This window comes from Netta rufina, assembly GCF_964035555.1.
Source record: "Netta rufina genome assembly, chromosome: 14".
Lineage (NCBI taxonomy): Eukaryota > Metazoa > Chordata > Aves > Anseriformes > Anatidae > Netta > Netta rufina.
Genome location: NC_140137.1, coordinates 10,424,684 through 10,443,388, shown reverse-complemented (window position 1 = coordinate 10,443,388; position 18,705 = coordinate 10,424,684). Strand labels below are relative to the sequence as shown.

Sequence of the window (18,705 nt, the reverse complement as noted above, 5' to 3'; positions counted from 1 at the left end):
CCAAACCTGGTGATGAGACGGCTACAACTGCCATGTGCGAGGATATCACCGACGGCTCCGGAGGCCGCTTTGGAAGTTGCTGAAGCACTCGAGATCTTGCTGTGTTGCTCCCACCTAATGGAGAAGATAAAAAGTGCATTAGCAGATAGATAAGGAGCATCCGCATGTCCCAGACACCGCCAGGCTCACACTCAAGCAAGACATCCCTGCCTCAGCGGGGCTCTCATCGCATCACCGTGCTGTCTGATAAGGGGCACTGGGATGCTGGGGCACGGTGGAGGCTTTGCTGTTTCTCTTCTCCCAGACCCGGCCCTTTCCCTGGCTCGAGGCAGCAGTGTGCTCATCTATCTGCACGCCGTGTTCTCGCCGTGTCTTTCTTTTCCAGGGCAGGACACGTCTTTATCTACATCTAAGCAATTCAAAGCTGCTGGCATCCAGTCACCGTGATCTGGTTGCGGCTGTGAAAGAGGAACTTGGCACTGGGATAAATAGTGCCCCCCCGCTGCCATCTTCTCCATTCTCTCTGTTATCCCCAGGGGTGGCCAGGCTGCCGTGACAGCTCAAGAATCTCACACCTCCCGTTTTGCTCATTTACAGCTTCCACAACCCACATCGGCCCCGTGGAAAACATATGTGGAAATGGAGTAATGAGGGAACAGAGTGCCTGGGGGGGGGGCAGCAGGACTCAATTCTGCTATAAATCTGCCAGCTCGCCGTCACGAGAGGATGGCGGGGCACAGATCTGAGACAGGGGCACAAATCTTGGTCCTGTTCGAAGCTGTCATGCCAAAGCTTTTCCAGAACACAGCCCCAGCAGCGCACCCCGCTGCGGGCACGGGCAGCCCTCACCCCACACCCTCACAGCGCCGGGCGCCATGAGGCAGGGCAGGAGCCTCGGGAGGCGGGCGGGCAGGCGGGCACCCGGCCGCCCTCAGGCCGCTTCCAAGCCGCTCGTAGCCGCCCTGAGGCCGCCTCCCAGCCTCTCGCAGCCGATCCCGGGCGGCCCCAGCCCGGTGCGGCTCCTCCCGCAGGCTTGCGGTTGGCGGCGGCGGCCTCGGGGCGGGGCGGGCGCCAGCTTCGAACCGGCGGCGCGGCGCTGCCCGCCCGCCTCACAGCGCCCCGCTACCTCCATGGGGAACGCCGAGTCCGTCCTGCGCGGTGCCGCCGGCCCCGGTAAGTGCGGGGACGGCGCTGCCCTTCCCCTCAGGCTGCCTTCGTCCCCGTTGTCCCCTTCCCTTCCCGTGCTGTCCCCCCTCGCTGCCATCATCCCAACCCTTTCGCCCCCTCAGCCGCCCGCCTAGCCGCGCTGACAGGCTGAGGGGGGCTTGGGGGGGAAGCGAACAAAAGGGTTGGCATTGGGGTTTTGCAGCTGGGTGGCAGTTTTGAGGTGTTTTAACGTGGTTTTGTGCCTGGCCTCCGTGTTGCCCCCCCCAGCCGCCTGCTTGGTTGGCTGGGTTTGAAGGGAGCTGCTGGCGGAGCTCAGCCAACCCGCGCCAGGTGCCAAGGCTGCGACCTACAAATAAATAACGCGGGCTGGGGATGCCAAGGGAACGGGCAGCTCCCAGAGGCTGCCACCGCCGCTGCTGCCACCCTCCCGTAACGGCTTTCCGCAAGGCCGGGCTTGTTTCTCCTCAGCCTCTCCTTGGCTTCGAGCCCTTGGCATCTCCGTGCCGCTTCCCAGATGCCCGGGAGCTGCCACGGGCCATCGGGATGAAGCGTTGCCCTTCCTCACGCCCCGCGCTCGGTGGGAAGGTGAGGAACGCGATCAGATTTTCAGGTGGTTTGATAGGGTTTAATGGCTACTTTCAAAAAGTTGTCAGCGTTTGCTTTCGTTTTCTCTTCGTCTGGGGGAAGAGCAAAGCGTCTTGTTGCTGGCAGCATTCCCTAAACATGAGCAAGTCTCACTTGACACGGTCTGCATGCTGGGTGCTCCTGCCTCAGCGCCCTGCCAGGAGGTCGGGGACCCTCCAGGCTGTGCCAGGAGCCCCAAACCACGCTGCCCTCCTCTCTGGTGAGTGCCAAACACATCTGCAGAGATCCAGGTGATCTGCGTTGAGTATGCTCACACTGATGCCAAGTGCTGCCCAGTGCAGGAGAAAAAGGCACCCCGAGCAATGCAGGCTGTGATTTCGGGGTATTTCCTGCAGATTTAGGCACCTCGCTTCTGGAAATGGGTGAGTGCAGGCAGTGGGCAGAACAAGAGAAAAAAAAAAAGTGACTTTTGATCCTGGTTTCCTAGTCCTGTTGCTCACGTGTGTGGGGCAGTACTGAGTTCAGGTGTGTATGTACATTAAGGGAGGGCCTCTGCTGTTCTGCAGGGTGTTGCTAGCACCAGGGGATTAGGCACTGATTGTGTTCCTGGGGACTGTGTGCCCGGGGTGTAATGTTCTGCCCTAGCTGGTTCCCTTGTTTCTTGTATTTCTTTCTCCTGGGAGCTGCTCCTGCTGTGTTTGTTTTTTGGGGTAGTCAGTCACCATTAGGCTTGCATGTTTGCTATGTAATGGAAGATTGTTTCCAACCGATGTGTAACCGTGCTTCCTAATGTCGGTTTTTGAAATCCAAACATCGAGGCTTTGATTATAAAGCCAGTTCTGCAACACAGTACCCGAGATAACATTTTTAAAGTTAATGTACTGTCAGGCAAGTCAGCCCTCGGTAATACATTATGTCAACAGCTACTGCTGCGCTCCCGTTTGCTCAACAGGGAAGACAAATAAATGCGTTAGCTGGCGGTTCCAGCAGTGGATAGCAGGGTTTGGACAGAGGTGGAATTAATTGTCAAGGACTGAGAAAGAAAGAACATATAAAAATCTCAGCCTGCTCTCAACCTGAAGTAATTTCTCCATTTGCACAACGTAGTCACAGAGAAATGTGCATGCTCCGCGCAGTGAGACGTGGAGCCTGGTGCATTGGTGGCAGTTCTTGGTTTGCTCTCTTCCATGTGCATTTCCCTTAAAAACTGGAGCTGTGGCTAAGGTACGAGGGAGCTGTATTTATAAATACTGCTGTGTGTGTCTCCGTACAGAGCAGCAGGGCAGGGGCTTGGGTACCGGGGTGAGCTGTGCAGGACGAGGCTGCCCCTGCTCCAGGAGAGCCTCGCTGACAGCAGGGCACCAGGCTGCGATCCCTCGCTAGAGGGCAGGCGGGATTAAAGAAGGCAGCTCTGCTCTGCGTAACCGGCCCAGGAAAAAAAAAAAAAGAGAGCTGAATAAATGCCAGGAAAAGGACACTGCCAAGCAGGTTGCTTAAGGGATTGAGCCTGGCCAAAAGGAGAGCAAATACCATCCTGCTGCTCGTCCCCAAGGGGAGGAAACCTCTCCTGGTAGCTGGGGGGGGAACATCTCAGAGTGGTTCTTGTTTCTTGTGTGTGCTTCTGCAGAAAGGGAAAGGCAAAGCTCCTTTCCCTTGGAGAACCAGGACAAGTTGTAGCAGTTGACAGCCTGTGACAGCTTAGCTGTGCTCATAGCGTGAGCGCTTGTTAAATCTGGACGGAGGTGTAAGTCTTCTGCACCCCGAGTGCGGGTGCCTTTCACGTCACGGCAGGCTGACGCTTGTATGGGACTCCCTCAGGTGGACGTGGCTGGGGGCTGATGCCAGGCTCAGACCTTTAGGTTGAGACCTGTACAGAGTGGTTGGATATCACAGTGTCTGGTCTAACTCCTGGAGAACAGTTTACAACAGACAGACAGGTCTCCAAGGAGTAATTACCTCTTGATCCAAAGAAGCATTCCTTTCAGGGAGAGTTTCTGGCTAGCCGTGCCACCTGTCTTTTCTTTTTTCCTATTTTTTTTTGCGTGTCAGATCTTCCTTCAGAGCAACTGCTGACCTGCAGCATCCTCCCGGAGCAGCGTGCATCCTTGTGAGCAGCGGGAAGCCTCGCGGTGTGGCAGGAGCTCTGAGTTGTTTGCATCTTGTGCAGCTCGACAATGTCAAAAGTCAGGGGAAGTTTTCTTTGCGTAATACAAATCCACTTATGTCTGCATTAAACAATCGTTCCCTGACTGAACTCCGCTAATGGTCTGTGAGTGTAAAACTAGATTGCAGTGCTAGGGAGCGTTACAAGTCAGCACAGCGCCCACAGGCCTCTGTGCCGAGCTTTTGGCTGCTGGTCTGAAAACTCTGCCCGCTGCCCTGCTCGTTGTCAGCACGTGTGTTCTGCCAGCGACCCAGTGCTGAGAAGCACGAAGGTTGGTCACGGACAGGCATCCTTTCCCTGCCCTGAAGCCAGGCAGCCCAGCCCGAAGGACGTACACAGCTCTCAGGTGGTGCCAGACCCCAGGAAAGCTCCCTGCTGGGGTCTGCTCTGCCCCACCGTGCTCAGCACTTGGCCTGTGTGGCTTGTGCAGGTGGTGACAAGGATGGGGCTTGCCTGAATGTCGTGGGTTTAAGCGTACCGTTTGGCTGCTATCTTGCACTCACAGCTGGGAATTTAAGCACGCAGGTTTTGTCCTCGCTGCCGTGCCTCTTACTCCGAGTCGTTTTACCCAGCTGCTGAAATACTCCGTACCAGTTAAATCTCGTATGAGCTGTGTTCTCATACACTGCCTGTTGCATGTGGATTAACAGCAGTTACATTTCTCAGCTAACCTGCACACCTGAGGCTGCAGGTGGGCTCACTCAGCTGCAGGGCAATAGATCACTCTCTTCGTGTTCAGCATGGTTTACTCGAAGACACTTTGGTTCTGCGCTGTATCTTCTATTTTCTTATTAACAAAGTGCTGCAGAGCTACATTTTAGCACTCGTACCATTGACTGTGCCGAGCGCGGCTCACTTAGCATCTTGGGACCTTGCTGTACGTGGTAGCCTGAGGTGTGTTTGTCCTGATAAATGAACAGTGGGTACGTAGATTTATCACAAAGGTAACGAGGGAGAGTGCGTGTTGTGTTTCCTCATCAGGGGACCGACTGATACTCTTGCTGTTTCTCTGTGGCTCTGAAATGCAGGGTATGGGGGCTGCTCACCAGGTGGCTTCTTTTGGGTTGTTTTTTCCCCCTCTCTTGTTCCTGAGCACTGTAGGATGACCCCTTCTCTTCCCAACTCACTACAAGTCCGCTGCTGCATGCTGCATCTTTGGGCTGAACGCCTGCACAGTCCTCCCTCCACAAATACTTCTGATTTCTGGAGCTGCTTTTTTAGTAAAGTGAAAAAAAGAAAGGAACCTGAACTCTGTTTGCTTTACAAAACACAGACAAATGTGTTAGGGCCCAAACGAAATGACTAACTACAGCCTTGAGGAGGGATGGGAATGCTGCTGGTGTTGCGTTCCCATTAGGTCACCCTGGTACAGCCCTATCTGGGGCTCTTCACTCAGGGCAAGTGCCTTATCTTCTCTGTGGGCTGCTACGGATTCCTAAAAAGGAGCATCCGTGTGCCCTGACGAGAGAGGACTCCAGTTCTCAGAGGGTTTGGCATTCAAATAGCACAGTTATAAATGCCTGCTCTTGCCTTGAACTGGAACATAAATGTTTATTGCTTGTGCTACTCTCCTGACGTTTTTCCCGTTGATTTAGTGCTCAGAAAACCTCTCATTCCTGACTTCAGCGGGGTACCAGCCTGAAAGTCTGTTCAAGTTGCAGGCTTCCCCCATCAAGGGCAGGAACTGTGGTTTTGCCCCCAGTCTGTGGAGGCGAAGCTTCTCCCCCTCCATGCATCTCGTCCCTTCCAGAGATCGCTGCTGGCTCCTGGGGTGCAGGGTGACGTGGGGTGAGGGGGCAATGAGAAGCTTTGAGACCTAAAACGATGCTCAAATTCACCCAGCCCTCTATTGTCTCTATTTCAGGGTTCCCGATAAAGCTAAGGCTGGATTTGAAATAACATGCAATATTTCAGCAAGGAAAGGCAAGACAAAGAGCATTTAAATGCCCGGCTATTTAAAGCTGCCGTCTTTCCAGGGCTTGGCTCTCAGGCTCTGCTGCTTTTGTGTCATTGTGTCTGTGGAAAACACATACAAGAGGCTAACGAAATACAATGTGCACTTCACAGGACAAATTTAGAACACATGCAAAGGGCAGGTGTGGTCTGCGCTTGAGGTCGGGAGAGGGAGATTTTGGGCTGCTGCGAAGTGTAATGCAAAAATAAATCCTGGAAACGGGCACTAGAAAAGCACTTAGACACTCCATATATGATACACTGCAGGCTGTACAATTCAAAACCTGCACAGCCCATTTCTGGGTGCTCGTTTTTGGGTCTGGAAGTTGAGGCATTGCCTTCTGCTCACGGCTCTGCTGTCTTGCTCTTTGACTTTGGGTGAGTCTCTTCCACTTGGGGTATCCTCCTGTGCCCTTGGTGGTCCAGGGAGGCTGTGTATATCCATAAAATGTTTTGATATCTATAAATAAGAGCACAAAGCCTCACAACATGTGCCCTGCTTGAAAGAAGTGACGAAACTGTCCCAGAGGCTGCTAGGTTGGAACATCTTTGTTCTGGCAATAGGACGAATGCAACAAAAGGACCTGCTAAAGGCTGTGCTGCAGGGACCTGGTTGTCTGAGGCCAGGACGTGGGAGGAAGGCTGGAAATTCCCCAGGAAAAAAGGATAACACAAGGGAAGTGCTAAAATCACGGTTAGGAGGGTTGTGCTGTGCTGGTGGGAGAGGGGAGAACCCGTCTGAATATGGGACCTGCCTGAGCTGTGGGGTGGAGGGACAGCCTGCAAACTGGGCAGGATTTTGGGATCCTGAAGGAGCCCATAAAAAATCTGAGGAGATGGGGCAATGCTTTTTGTAAAGTGCGTGTGTGTGTATTTAAAAAAGTTATAAGAGAATTTTAATGGTAAGAAAAATAGCTCTTAGGTGTCATTCAAGGCTAAACCCTAGGCTGGGATAGCCAGGGAGGCAGAGCAGGCATTGGGGCTTGGCTGAGTTACTGGGGGGAGGTCTGTGGTGCTGGTGTGCTCCCAGTAAGAGGGATGCTGGGCAAAGGAACGGGAATGAGGTCTCGGCATCGTTCAGTCCCTGTGGGTGCGGGACCAGCCTGGGCTCCACTTTGGTTTGGCAGTGATGGGAGGGCACCCGGCCCCCTGCACACCCTAAAAGAGTTTCTGGGATCCCAAACTCTCCTACAGACATCAGTGCTGCATTCAAGATCTTAAAAAGTCAAAAAATAAAAAAAATCACAGTTATGGGTTTGTCCTGCTGTTGGGGTTATCTGAAGGGGGAATTAAGGCACGAGACACCGCAACCTGTCTGTAGCAGTTCGTAATACCCATTTGTGGAAGGAGAGCTGCTATTCCTCTTCTCCTGCTTGCAGCAATCCCCCAAAGCCTGAGGGAGTTGGGGAGTCCTGGCTGGGATCCCGACTGCTGTCCCCAAGCTGTGCTGCCTTCCTGGTGCTGAGGGGCATAAACCACGGTGTGTGTGTGTGAGCTGTGTCTGTGCCTCCTTTCTTCGGCGTTGTGATGGCTTTTTGGCCCTGTTCAAGTAACCTGCGAGGATTTATCTATTTTTCACGTGTCAAAGGCATAATTTATTTTCTTTTAGAAATTCTCCACGCTGAATTAATTTGCTCTCTGTCAAACCTGTTTTGCTTTCTGCTTGTGCCTTCCAAGTGGGAGCACCCAGCTGCCGGGTGCTGTGTGCGCCGCTCCTCCTGCATGTGGCACTCGCGTGCCGAGAAACTCCAACCCTCAGCCTGCGGAGCCCTCCGGAGTCACAGCCACCCCACCGGCTGGATTTGGGATCCCAGCTCGGGGTCCCCGCTCCGCAAAGAGGTTTGGAGCAGCGGGACTCCCCACGCGAGCCATGCGTGGCCACAACGCCTTCCCCTGGGGCAGGGCTGCCAGGTCTACCTGGGTTGAGTCTCAGTAAATCAAGGTTTGTGCCGCGAGCTGGAAGGGCAGGTTGGTTGGAGCCCCGGAGCTGCTCTGCCTTTTGTTTTAAGCTCTGTTTGTAATTTGCTGACTGCTCACGGGGCGAGACAAGCCTCTTACATACAATAACCCAAATGTTTCCTGTCTGGGGCTGTGACCTGGGGTGCTGCCCGCTCCCTGTCCCCTGGGGATGCCATGGGGTTTTTGCAGCCGTCGCCAGCCTTGTGGGAGCAGCAGGTGCTGGAAGGGGCTGGGGAGCATCAGGAGCTCCTCTTCCCTCCCTCCTTTCATGAAAGCTGTGCTTTTTGGGGCTCTTCCCCTCCCCAGGTGTGTGTTTTTGGTGCTCCTTGCCCGTTCCCCCCTCCTGTGTGCCCCAAAGCCTGGGCTGGGCGCTGGGAGCAGCCAGGGCTCGCAGGAGGATGGGGAGGAGATGCAGGATCAGAGAAACAAGCAGCAGTTGTTGTGCTGCATCGCCTCGTTCTATTTCTGTACCTAACCTTTTGCTTCTCGAAGCAATAATAATAATAATAAAAAGCCTTCAGAAAATATTCCAGCCTGTTTCTTTGTGTGCTGGCTCTGAGCTGTGCCTCGTAAACCGGGGGCTTTTTGCGTAAACACAGCCCCGGCAGAGGGTTTTATCTGCTTCCAGTCAGCATCCCTGCTCCCCAGCAGCCTGTGCACAAAGGGGGGCACCGAGCTGCTCCTCATGGGGCTGGGGCTGCCCCCCTGGTCCCAGCCCCACCGAGGGACCGGGGCTGCTTGGTGTTGGATGCCTGGGGCCCGCTGGTCATCGTCTGGGCCATGGGAAAGCCCAGCTCGACTCCCCGGAGCCCCAGACTGAGGATGTGACAGCCAGGGTGGGACACTCAGAAAGCCCCTCGGGCCGAGCCTTTGGGGAAATACTTTCTCAGGCCCAGAACTATGCAGTTGGAGATGGTTATCTCCGGCTGCCCTCTGCGCTTCGGTCCCATGTCAGAGCTTGGGTGGCAGCAGAGCAGTGTCTGATCCCTGATTGCTGTGTCTCTGCGTCCTCAAAGCCTCCAGCCAAAGCTGACCCGAATCCAGGAGCTGCCGGAGATGGGGGGAATTTCCCGTCCGCCCCGCAGGCTGGGTCTGTGGGCTTCAGGGACTTTTATTTTTTTTTTCCAGATAAAATGAACAAAAGTTCTGCGTCCCGTGACGGCCCTGATAAGCTGGAGGCTCCAGACATGGCACGGTACCGACGCCACATTGCAGGCCTTTGTTTACTTTAAAAAAATAACCCACTATCTTGATTATGGGAAAAAAAAAAAAGTCACCTAGTGCCAGAAGCGTGTTTGGTGCCAGTGGAAACCAAAAGTGACGCTTCCTTTCCCCCTCCACCCACATTTTCGTGTTTGCAGGCTGGGATGGAGGGGATGGAGCTTTCCCTAGGCACTGCTGCGGGGCCCCTTCCCGTGGACCAGAGCCCTCTGCAAAGCACCCCCTGTGTGCTGCTTCCCGGGATGGTGAAAGGAGCCCTGCTAAAAACCCGCGTGAAGTCATCCAGAAATTGTCACTGGAAGCCTTCGGAGGCTCTCCTAAGGGCAGTACTGACACGCTGTAGAAGCATTTATGAAAATCTCGTTATCAGCACCTTTTACAGCTCTGGATAGCCCTGCGATTTAGATAATTGGGCAGCCTGCTCCCTTTGCTCCTGCCTCGCCGCTGCCTGGCTGCCGGGCTCCGTACCGCGGTACCGGGCTGCGTCCCCCGAGGCACCTTTCCTGCCCCATCCAGGAATGCCAGCACGGTGGTGGCGCTGACCTTCAAAAGCTCCAAAGCTTTCCCAGCAAAGACGCAGCCGGTGCAGAGCGTGGCCTGAGCGAATTTGGTGCCACCGGGGGTGAGTTGGGTGCCCAGGAGCCCGGGGAAGCCAGCAGGGGTGCAGCCAGCCTGGTTTTTGTGGCCGGGGCTGAGCGAGGGTTTCCAGCAGGAGCCCCGTGGTGCTGGCCTGCTGGGTGCTGTGTTTGTCGGGAGGATTCTTGCAGCACAATGCGCCTTTGTGCAATTACGCGGTGTCTTTTAAATCATTTCCTCTGACAAGCCTGTCCACGCCCAAACCAAAATAGCCGTGGTGAAAGGCCACAGAGATAAACACACAAAGGTTATCCTTCAATGCATCCTCTCCCCCCCAGTGCAGACACCTGCTCCTGTTGCTGTACAACACCTAGGAAGGCCGAGTTAAGATTGCCCAGTATAACCTTTGGCCATCACTGACTTTCAGACCCTTCATTCACAGCCTCAGCCTTTCTTGGAGAGGAGAAGGGGGGCGCTGGGACTCTGCCACCCCCTTGCTCTGCTCTTTTAAGGTGTGGGTTTTCCTTTCATCCCCATCTTTGAGGCCCTGTATCACTCCCAGCACTGGTCTCCATGGCTGTAATTGGGCCTGTGAGCATTATTCCATTACTAATTTGGTTTATTTCAGCCTTATTCATTTCCAGGTTGTCCTCTTACCTACTTTTGGGCAGGGGTCACGCCCAAGCTGCCCATGCCCCTTCCTGGCTGGGTGTGGATCCTGTTGGGGGGCGAACAAATCCGATTTCTTTTCCCATTCTCTCAGCATGGCAGGGCCAAGTTTTGCTCCTGGGGATTTTTCACAGCTTCTCTTTGGGAATATTTTGGGGAGGGGAGAGGGGATTTCAACCCTTCTTTACTCAGCCTGCTTTCTGTGTTGATAAACCTGTGAATCAGCACGGGGATCTGGTGCTCTGAGGTGAGAAAGCTGCTCTAAAGGATCTGCCTGTTGATTTCTCCCCCTCACTTACTCTTTAACTGATCTCCTTCCTTGCCATTTCCCACGACCGCTCGGTTTCTTTAGCAGCCTCTAATGAAGGGTCTCATCAAAGACCATCTGAAAATCCAAATGCGCTGCCAGCCGGCACTGCCTTCTTCGCTCACCCATCCCCTTTCCTCGGTGAGAGCTGCTCTGGCTTTATGGCTTTAGCTCGTCTCTACTGCAAGCCCCAGACGGGAGAGCGCTCTGGTTTTAATTAGTATCTTAATTAGTGTACTGGGTAGCAGCACCACGCTAACTGACTTGTCATTCCTGGGTGCCCTTTTCAGGAGCGCTGTCGTCGTTCTCCTGCGGTGCTTCGCTCTTCTGCTTTTCACAACGTGCATCTTCTGCCAGCTCAGGGATATATTCCTCTGAAATTCAGCGTGAGCCGAGCAGGGTGACGTATCTCCGCATCCAAACACCACCGTGCTTCAGCTTCTCTTCTTCTTCTAGTTCCAGATATCACCTGATTATTAATCCCAGAACTGCACCGTGGTAGGAAAGGTAGAGCACAGGGACAGGAGAGCTGGATTGACATAAATAATTTAGTTTCTCTCTACCCTCCTTTTGTTCCTGAACTGCTGGAGGTGGAGGTGACCCACAGAGCCGTATGAAATTCTGCAAATAATCTCCTGGTTTGATTTTTTCAACTATCTGGCAGCTGTAATTTATGGTCGCACTCCGCTGGCGTCAGTAAGATTGTTTTTTCTAGATTTTCGTATCATTTTCTGCTAGAGTACAAGCAGGAAAAACAGATATTTTTGTCTGTTTACTTTTTTTTGTGTGATCCAAGCTCTTAATAGTGGATTTCCCCCCTGTGGGCTCTAATCAGGCTTCTCTCTGTGGCCGTAGCAGGGGCACTGCTGCCCGCGTTGTGCAGGGAGTTTGGGTGCTGAGGGGCTTGGGGGCACCGGCTTCTTCCTTGCCTCTGGTACTGGACCTGCTGGAGGGTCCGTGTCTGCCTGGCATGGCACCAATTTCTTCTCCTAAAGACATGAATATCCCGAAGGCTATCCCTTCCTGAAGCAGGGCAGAGGCTCTCCCAGGTGGCTTCCCACCCACGGGGCTGCAAATGAGGGGCAGACCCCAGAAGTGGCTCCATCAGAGGAAGTACGTGGAGGTGAGGGAGCTCCAGCGAGCCCCTTTTCTGGTGACCCCATGTAATTTGCTCCCTCTGTAACCTCACCAGTCTCTACACCATGGGGGCTTGTGCCTGAAAACCCTTCCCGTTGTATTCAGGCCCACGTTGCTCCCTCAGGGAGGCTCACCCACCTCCGCCTGACCTGTTGGTAGGCAAAAAATCAGAGTCCATATGACCAAACCCTCCTGGCCAGCTGGTGGAGGGAAGCTCCCCGTGAATTATTCCCAGGACACAAGCTAGCAGGGCCCTGAGCAAGGGGCTCTGAGTTGACCCAGCCGGGCAGATGTGGTGTGTCAGCAGGGCGTTAACGCGTTGCTGGCAGGGGTTAGTGTTATCTTGGGGATTTACAGCCTGTGGGAATCAAACTGCCACTCATGCTCTGAACCTTTTGGGGAAAAAAGCTCCCCTGGCTTTTCGCTTGCAGTCTTGCTGGCGATCCAGCTGATGGGGAATGTCTTGGCTGCTGAGCCTGGAGTAGGGTGGGGGATCCAGGCAGAGCTTTCTTCGTGCATCTCTGCTTTAGTGACTCACTTGACACTTGCCTTCAGTCTTTAATTGTGACGTTTTAACCTGAAGCTTTGCAGATGGAGAGCTGATACGAGCGGAGCGAGGTCACTGTGCTCGCTTGGTGTGAGCAGATCTAACCCGGGGGCTGGTGTTCCTTGGCAGGTTTCTGCCTCAGCCCTTCCCCAGCTTCGGGCCTGATCCAGTTCCCAGTGAGAGCGATGGAAATACCCAGTCCCGGTGTGCTCCTTCAGACCAAGGTGCAGAGCAAGCCCGTTGATGGTGATGGTGGTCTTCAGCGAGGCTGTCTGCACTTCCACGGCCCCGTGTCCTCCAGCTCTTTGTGGGGATGCCATCAGCATTGCCGGCATTTTCTAAAGCCTCTTGGAGACCTGCTGGGAAATGAAGCCCGCGGTGTGTTTGTGCTGTGTTGGGTGGGGGCACTGTGAGCCCTCAGCCTGGCTTAAGGCAAGCCATGATTTCATGCAGCTCTTCCTATCGCACTTCTGTGTCATGGAGTGGTTCCTCTTGACCCAAAGTTTTGGTAAAGAGAGAAGTGCCTGTGGGGTGAAACGGACGCCACAGCCATTTTCCAAGGTCCTGAGCTGTCTGAAAGATAGGGTGGGCAAAAAGGTGCTCGTGCAAAATTAGCACCGGGCATTTTTGGCACTGAAATAGCTTTAAAAACCATCTCTATGGGAGTGGCGTTCTCGCTGCCGTCACCAAATCCACCGAGTGCAGGACAGGGCCCAGCATCTGATTCAATTCCTGATGAATCATTATTTCCACTACTTGTTTTTCATAATTGCTTTCGCTAATCCTCAGCTGCATTTGCATTTGCTCGGTGCTTGTGATCCTCTCTGCCTTCATCCATGGGTACAAGTCATGGAGCGTCAACATCCTGCTCGTGTCCCTCGCGTCCTTTGCTATGCTTGATGCTCGGTGGAGCTGTGAACGCAGGAGAGGAAGGTCTTTGTCTGGTGTCAATGATCAAAGCAGCGCTGGGATGAGCGAGGCTACCGCAATTTGCACCAGCTGCAGAAATGCCCGCAGGATATTTCATTCCTGCTGGCTGGAACAGCAGAAAGCTGGTAGGGAAAATGGACTCAATCCAAACATACCTGACGTGAGGAAGAGACAGCTGAGCCATTCTCTGCTCCTTTGTCTTGGTCTGTTTGGGGCTAGCAAGAAATCTTCCTGTCTTCCGTGCTTATTCCTGCAGAGAGGCAGGTGTGTTGCACGCTCTGTGTGTCCACACGGACATGGAGCATCCCGTTAAATTGTTGTGCCAGGAAAGATGCTTTCTGGCAGCAAATAGGGACGTACTTCTGGTGAAAAGGACTGCTGGATTAAATAAGGTTTAGGTGCCTAAGATGAGAATTTCCCTTGCATATAACCAGAACCAGAGTTCAGAGCTGTAATTTTTGCATTTTCCGGCGCTAATTCCGATCAGGAGCCTCGCAGGGGAAGGGATGGGAAGATGTGGGGTTTGTCTGCATTCGGCTGCATTAACCCCGTGGTGCTGTGTCAGAACAGAAAATGCTGCAGGAAAATAAAAGCACCCAAGTCAAAGCTTGTAACAATGAAAGGAAACGATCCTTTCTGGACTTGAGCTGAATTTGCAGAAAGTCCTTACCCCGGCGTGTGTCACGTATAATTGACCCCATTTTGAAGGGGTTAAGTAACTATTTCACTCAACTCTCCACAGAACAGGAGGAGAATGGGGGCCAGGAAAAATTATCAAATGGAAAAGGACGAGGTTTTTTTTTTTTTTGGTTTGTTTTTCATTTAAGGAAGAAGCAGCTCCTTCCCAGCTTCTCGGAAGGAATCGCAAACAATGGAGGCGAACGTAAAACCCGAGATGCAAAACCATCTCCTGCAATTAACTCTCCTGCAATTAACTCCCCTGTGTGGGCTGCTGGGCTCCCGCAGCCATCCGGCCCTGTGACCCTCTGCCAGCTCGCGCCGGGCTCAGCGTTTCCCCTCCCTGCTCTGCCGCTGCAGGCTCGTGTCCCCCCTGTTTCCATCGAGGAGCAATGTTGCCAGTGGGCAAACACTAATCCATCCTGACAGCTCTGCCCATCTTCCTGCTTTGGTCTGGCATCCAGCAAACAGCTTGATTAAGGTCCCCGGGGCTCTATTAGTGCAGCTTGTTGCCTGCAAATTAATCAACAGGTTGCGTTGTTTAACTCTTTGCTGGGGCTGCTCGGGGAAGTGTCCTGCTCTGCTGCGGGCTTTGGATCGAGCCCTTTGATGCAGCTCCTCAAGGCAGAGCTGCAGAAATAGCCCCAGGTGGGGTCGCAGCCTCGATCTCTTGGGCAGGAGGGGAGGGGATCCCGTGGGCTCTGCAGGCTCTGATCAGGCTTCCAAGCTCTAACAGGAAATTTTTGAAATCTGCTTGATTTTGTCTGCCCTTTACCCATCTTCTGTAAAATACCTGCTATTCGTGGGCAGCCAGGTGAAACTTTCACTTTGCTTAATTACCCCGAGGAAGCCAGATGTCCTCTGGGCTCCTCCGAAGTGGAAGTGCGGAGGGGAACGGGACCCTGCCAGCTCTGAGGCTTGTTCTGCCGGAGCTGCATCGGTGTTGTGCATATAAAAATCCCCCAAAACACCAAACCCACGTAGGCACTGTGCTCTACACCCCAGCTTTGGTAATAAGCAGAAATTCGGGGAGCACTCACTGAGTTTTAAGCCGGCTGTATGGACACCAGAATAGAGACAGCTAATGTTGTGTGGGTATCATGTGCTGAACGTCGTGTTATTTTTTTAAATTTGGTAGGATTTCTAACTTCTGGCATGCAGGGACATGGGAGACCCAGCTCCTCAGCTCTGATTTTCCATTTCTGTGGATGTCCTCACACCCTCCAGCTGCTGCCCTGCTCTGTGCTCCGCTTGGGGATGAGCAGTGTGCGCTGGGGGCTTTGCCAGCCCCCTGCCTTCAGCAGCTGGCCAACATCTGCGTTCTGGAGGGTGCAAAAACGGTCACAACTTGATCGTTTTCATGCCTATCTTAACAGGAGCCGTCAGGGCATCTCAGTCCTTGGTTTGACTTCTCTGTGTCCAGGTGAGAGCAGTTTTGTCTCTGTGCACCAAGGGGATGAGTGACCCAGAGAGCTGAAGCGGAGTGCTCTGAGGATCTGAGGATGATGTTCAGCCCTTGACGTCTGCCATGAGCTCCTTGCTGGCCTCTCCGTGAGCCCTGGTGCTGGTGCTCTGGTGATGGGAGCTCTTGCCAGCCCTCTGCCTGGGGTCACAGACGGTCTGTGCACTTCCACAGTGGGGCTTTTCCTCCTGCTGCCGCCTTCTCCACCTGTCACTGCCTGGGGACCTTTCTAGGTCTTGGGAGAACAAGCACAGACACGGCTTTGTACGCCTTTTGCAATGCACTTACCATTAACGCACTCTTTTGTGGAGGCTCTTTGGGCTGGACAGAAGGAAAAAAGGTCTTTCTGAAGGGAGATTTTAAACCAAATGACTTCTTTTCATGTAGTCTTGAGGGTCTAGGAGGTGTTGGTGGGAACATGGAGAGAACAGGTACCAGGGGACAGAGCGCTGCCAGTCTGCTGGGACAGCCCCACGTGAACGGGCGAGGTGGGACAGCCCCAGACATAGCCTGAGATGACTTCACGAGCTGCTGAAGTTTTTAAATGCATGTCATCTTTTTTTTTTCTCCTTTAATTTAAATTTCCTCTGACATTTCATAGGCTTCATCGCTCGACGTGAAGCCAAAATCCATGCGAGTGTGTGCGGTAGGATTGTTTTTAAATTTTATTTTAAATACAGATGTCTGGAATAACTTTTTTGCACACACTGTAGGAGTGTAAAGGTTTCCAAGCAACATCGTTTCATGCTGTTTGCATTAGAGAATGTAAAACAGGGTTCCTTTTTTTAAAAGTCTCTGCAGTGCAGGCATAATTACAGGATCCCATTATGCAGCATTGTGTCTACGGTGAAGCCTGCCTTAATGGAATATTCTGCCTTGTGCTCAAGTCTTACCTGCTTTTTACCGAGACACTTAAGGACTTAATTAGCGTCATTATAGGCTGCCACCCCCTCCCTCAGCCCTGTGCGTGAAGGGATAATGATCTGCCCAAGCCAGCGCGTTGGCTTCCCATGGCTAGCAGCGGAGGGAGTGTTTCATAGCTCGCTGCCGCTATCTCGGAGCGAACATGGAGGAGGAGGGGGGGGAAGAAATGAAAGCGTTTCCTCGGAGCAATAAATACACGTTGTGTTTACTTGGCTGATCGGAGCCATTGAGCTGGGATGGCGTTTGTCACGGGGAGATGCCTGAGGAGTTCCCCTGCGTAATGCCTCGTCACCGGCTGCCCCGCGTTCCCCTACCCTCAGCCCTCGGCTTCCCAAAAGAGCCCTGGGGACGGGGCAGGAGCTGTAGGTGCTGGGTGGCACCGAGGGAACAGGCTGGAGGGGCTGGGGATGGTGGGCAGGGGGACACCTCGGTGGGGACGGCACCAAAAGGAGCTGGGGGTGCAGAGAGGGTCTGGGTGCAGAGCCACCAGCAGCTGCCCGGGGCCGTGCACGAGGTGCCGGGGGTTTCGTTTCACCCCTAAAGCTTCACTGGTGAGCAACTCTTGCGCTGAGCTGCCCGGTGGAGTTTTATAAATGTCTGGGGGCTTTCTTGCAGTTTACGAGCTGAAGTGTTGGCTTTCGTACCTGAGAAGGGGCCAGAGGAGGTTTTATGGCTGGTTAGGTAAGTGCTCTGGCATGCTGTGCTGGGGGCTCTCGCCGTCCCTAACGAGGTGCACGCGCATCCAGCGGGGCCGTAGCTGGGAGGTTTTCCTGCAGGTGTTCAGCTCCCTGCCCCCTGCGTCCCTCCTGCCCATCCTGCGCTGTGTGTCATCTCCTTCGTGCCCCCAAGGCAGTGATCTCCCAGCAAGTTTTCTTTGGAGCTTTTCTTGCATCTTGCAGAGGAAAATGTCACCAGCCCCTTCCCTTTGCCCGTCCCTGCAGTGGGAAGGGGCTCTATGAGCATGGTTAGGGGACGGGAGCTGCCCTTTTGGGGCCTGGCACTCCTCTGCCTGCAGCGCTGCCTCCAGAGGAGCTCCTCGAAGACTCATGGCCCCATATCCTGTGCCACGTAAAAACAAGAAAGGAGGAGCTGTGGTGCTGATGGATTTCCTTTATTTCCTTTGTTTTGGGGTCCCGAACGTTGCCTGCTTGCTCCCTCACCTCAGCCTGTCCAAGCTCCGCTGCCCTTTGTGCTCTCTGGTGACACAGCCAGGGGTCCTGGGCAGCGTTTGCCCCATTTTGCTTCCCAAACACTGCAGATGGTGCCAGGTGAGGTTTTGTAGGACCGTGTCCTCGGCCCTACGCTCTGTGTATTTCAGACGAGCCTGGGAGGGGGGTCCGGGCTGGATCCTTGTTTGTTCTTGCAGGGATTGATGCAGGCTTCAGAGTCCTCATCCATCCATCTTCCATATGGAGATTAAAAGTTTTGGCTGAACACTGCTAAATGTGCCGTCATCTATCACAGCGGAGGCGGGATTGTGTCAAGGAAAAATAATCCACCATCAGGCTCAAAAGGAGGAGGGAAGAACTGAGACTTGCAGTGAAATGCATTGCTTTCAAAAACCCAACGCGCTCTTTGCCAAGTCATTGTTTGGTTTGAGACTCGTTTGACATGAAAGCAGCCTTTAAAGGTTACTTTTAGCCCTCTTTAATGAGCGATAGGAACGAGCCTCGCCTGCTGCGGGGCAGAGGCCAGGGGACGGGACCGCGTGCGGGGCTGCTGCGCCTCGGTGCGGCTGCGCGGGCTGTGCCGCCGGCTGCCGGGCTGCCAAGTCCTGCAGCCAGCAGCTTTCAGCAAGAAAAATGAAAGAGGATCATTGAAGTACATCTCTCCCCGTGCCGTGCCGCGGTGGAAATTAGAGATGCTGCAGCGTGTGGGGGAGAGAGAGCGCACGCTGCTGTGTCTGTTTTTCTGGAGCATTGCGCTTTGTGGGGTTTGCACCCTGGGGGGCTGGTTTTCTGAATGCATCCCGAGCTGGGTGCTGAGCTCCTGAGAGATGGGTCCCGCTCGGTGCTGCTGGAAACCCAACCCCGGCAGCGAGTGCAGCGTCCTTCAGCATCCATGCAGCAACGTGGTGGTGTGAGCTGACGGGCTCAGTGGTGCTGCTGGGGTCCTGCTGGGTGTGTGGAGAGGGGAGGAGGTCACCAGCTGCTGAACTTCTGCCTTGGGGAGTTTAGACCCTCAGACGTCCCAGCACCAGCTCACAGCACCCTGGACCTTGGACCGAGAGCCCTGGAACATCAGATCCGTCCCTGGTGCTGGTGTCGCTGTCGTCGTCACTCAGGTGGGGTAGGGGAGAGTAAAACGTGGTGCAAGGCAGCAGAGGGACTTCAAAGTGGCCACAGTACCCAAACTGCTGGCCCTGGCGCTGCACAACGGCAGCAGGGAGGTGTTTGCCCTCCTTACAGGTATTTTTCCCCATTCAG

At 54.0% G+C, this 18,705-nt stretch overlaps 1 protein-coding gene across 1 annotated transcript in view; it reads left to right on the top strand.

Annotated features, from left to right (window-relative positions):
* Positions 1 to 1,130: 1,130 nt before the first annotated feature.
* NEURL1B (neuralized E3 ubiquitin protein ligase 1B) overlaps positions 1,131 to 18,705 on the top strand; it is a gene marked incomplete at both ends in the record, with an annotated part of 113,874 nt that continues 96,299 nt past the window's right edge. Inside the window, one exon of the mRNA XM_084295295.1 lies at positions 1,131 to 1,173. Coding sequence (XP_084151421.1) covers positions 1,131 to 1,173 — 43 coding nt within the window. The remainder of the gene's footprint in view (positions 1,174 to 18,705) is intronic.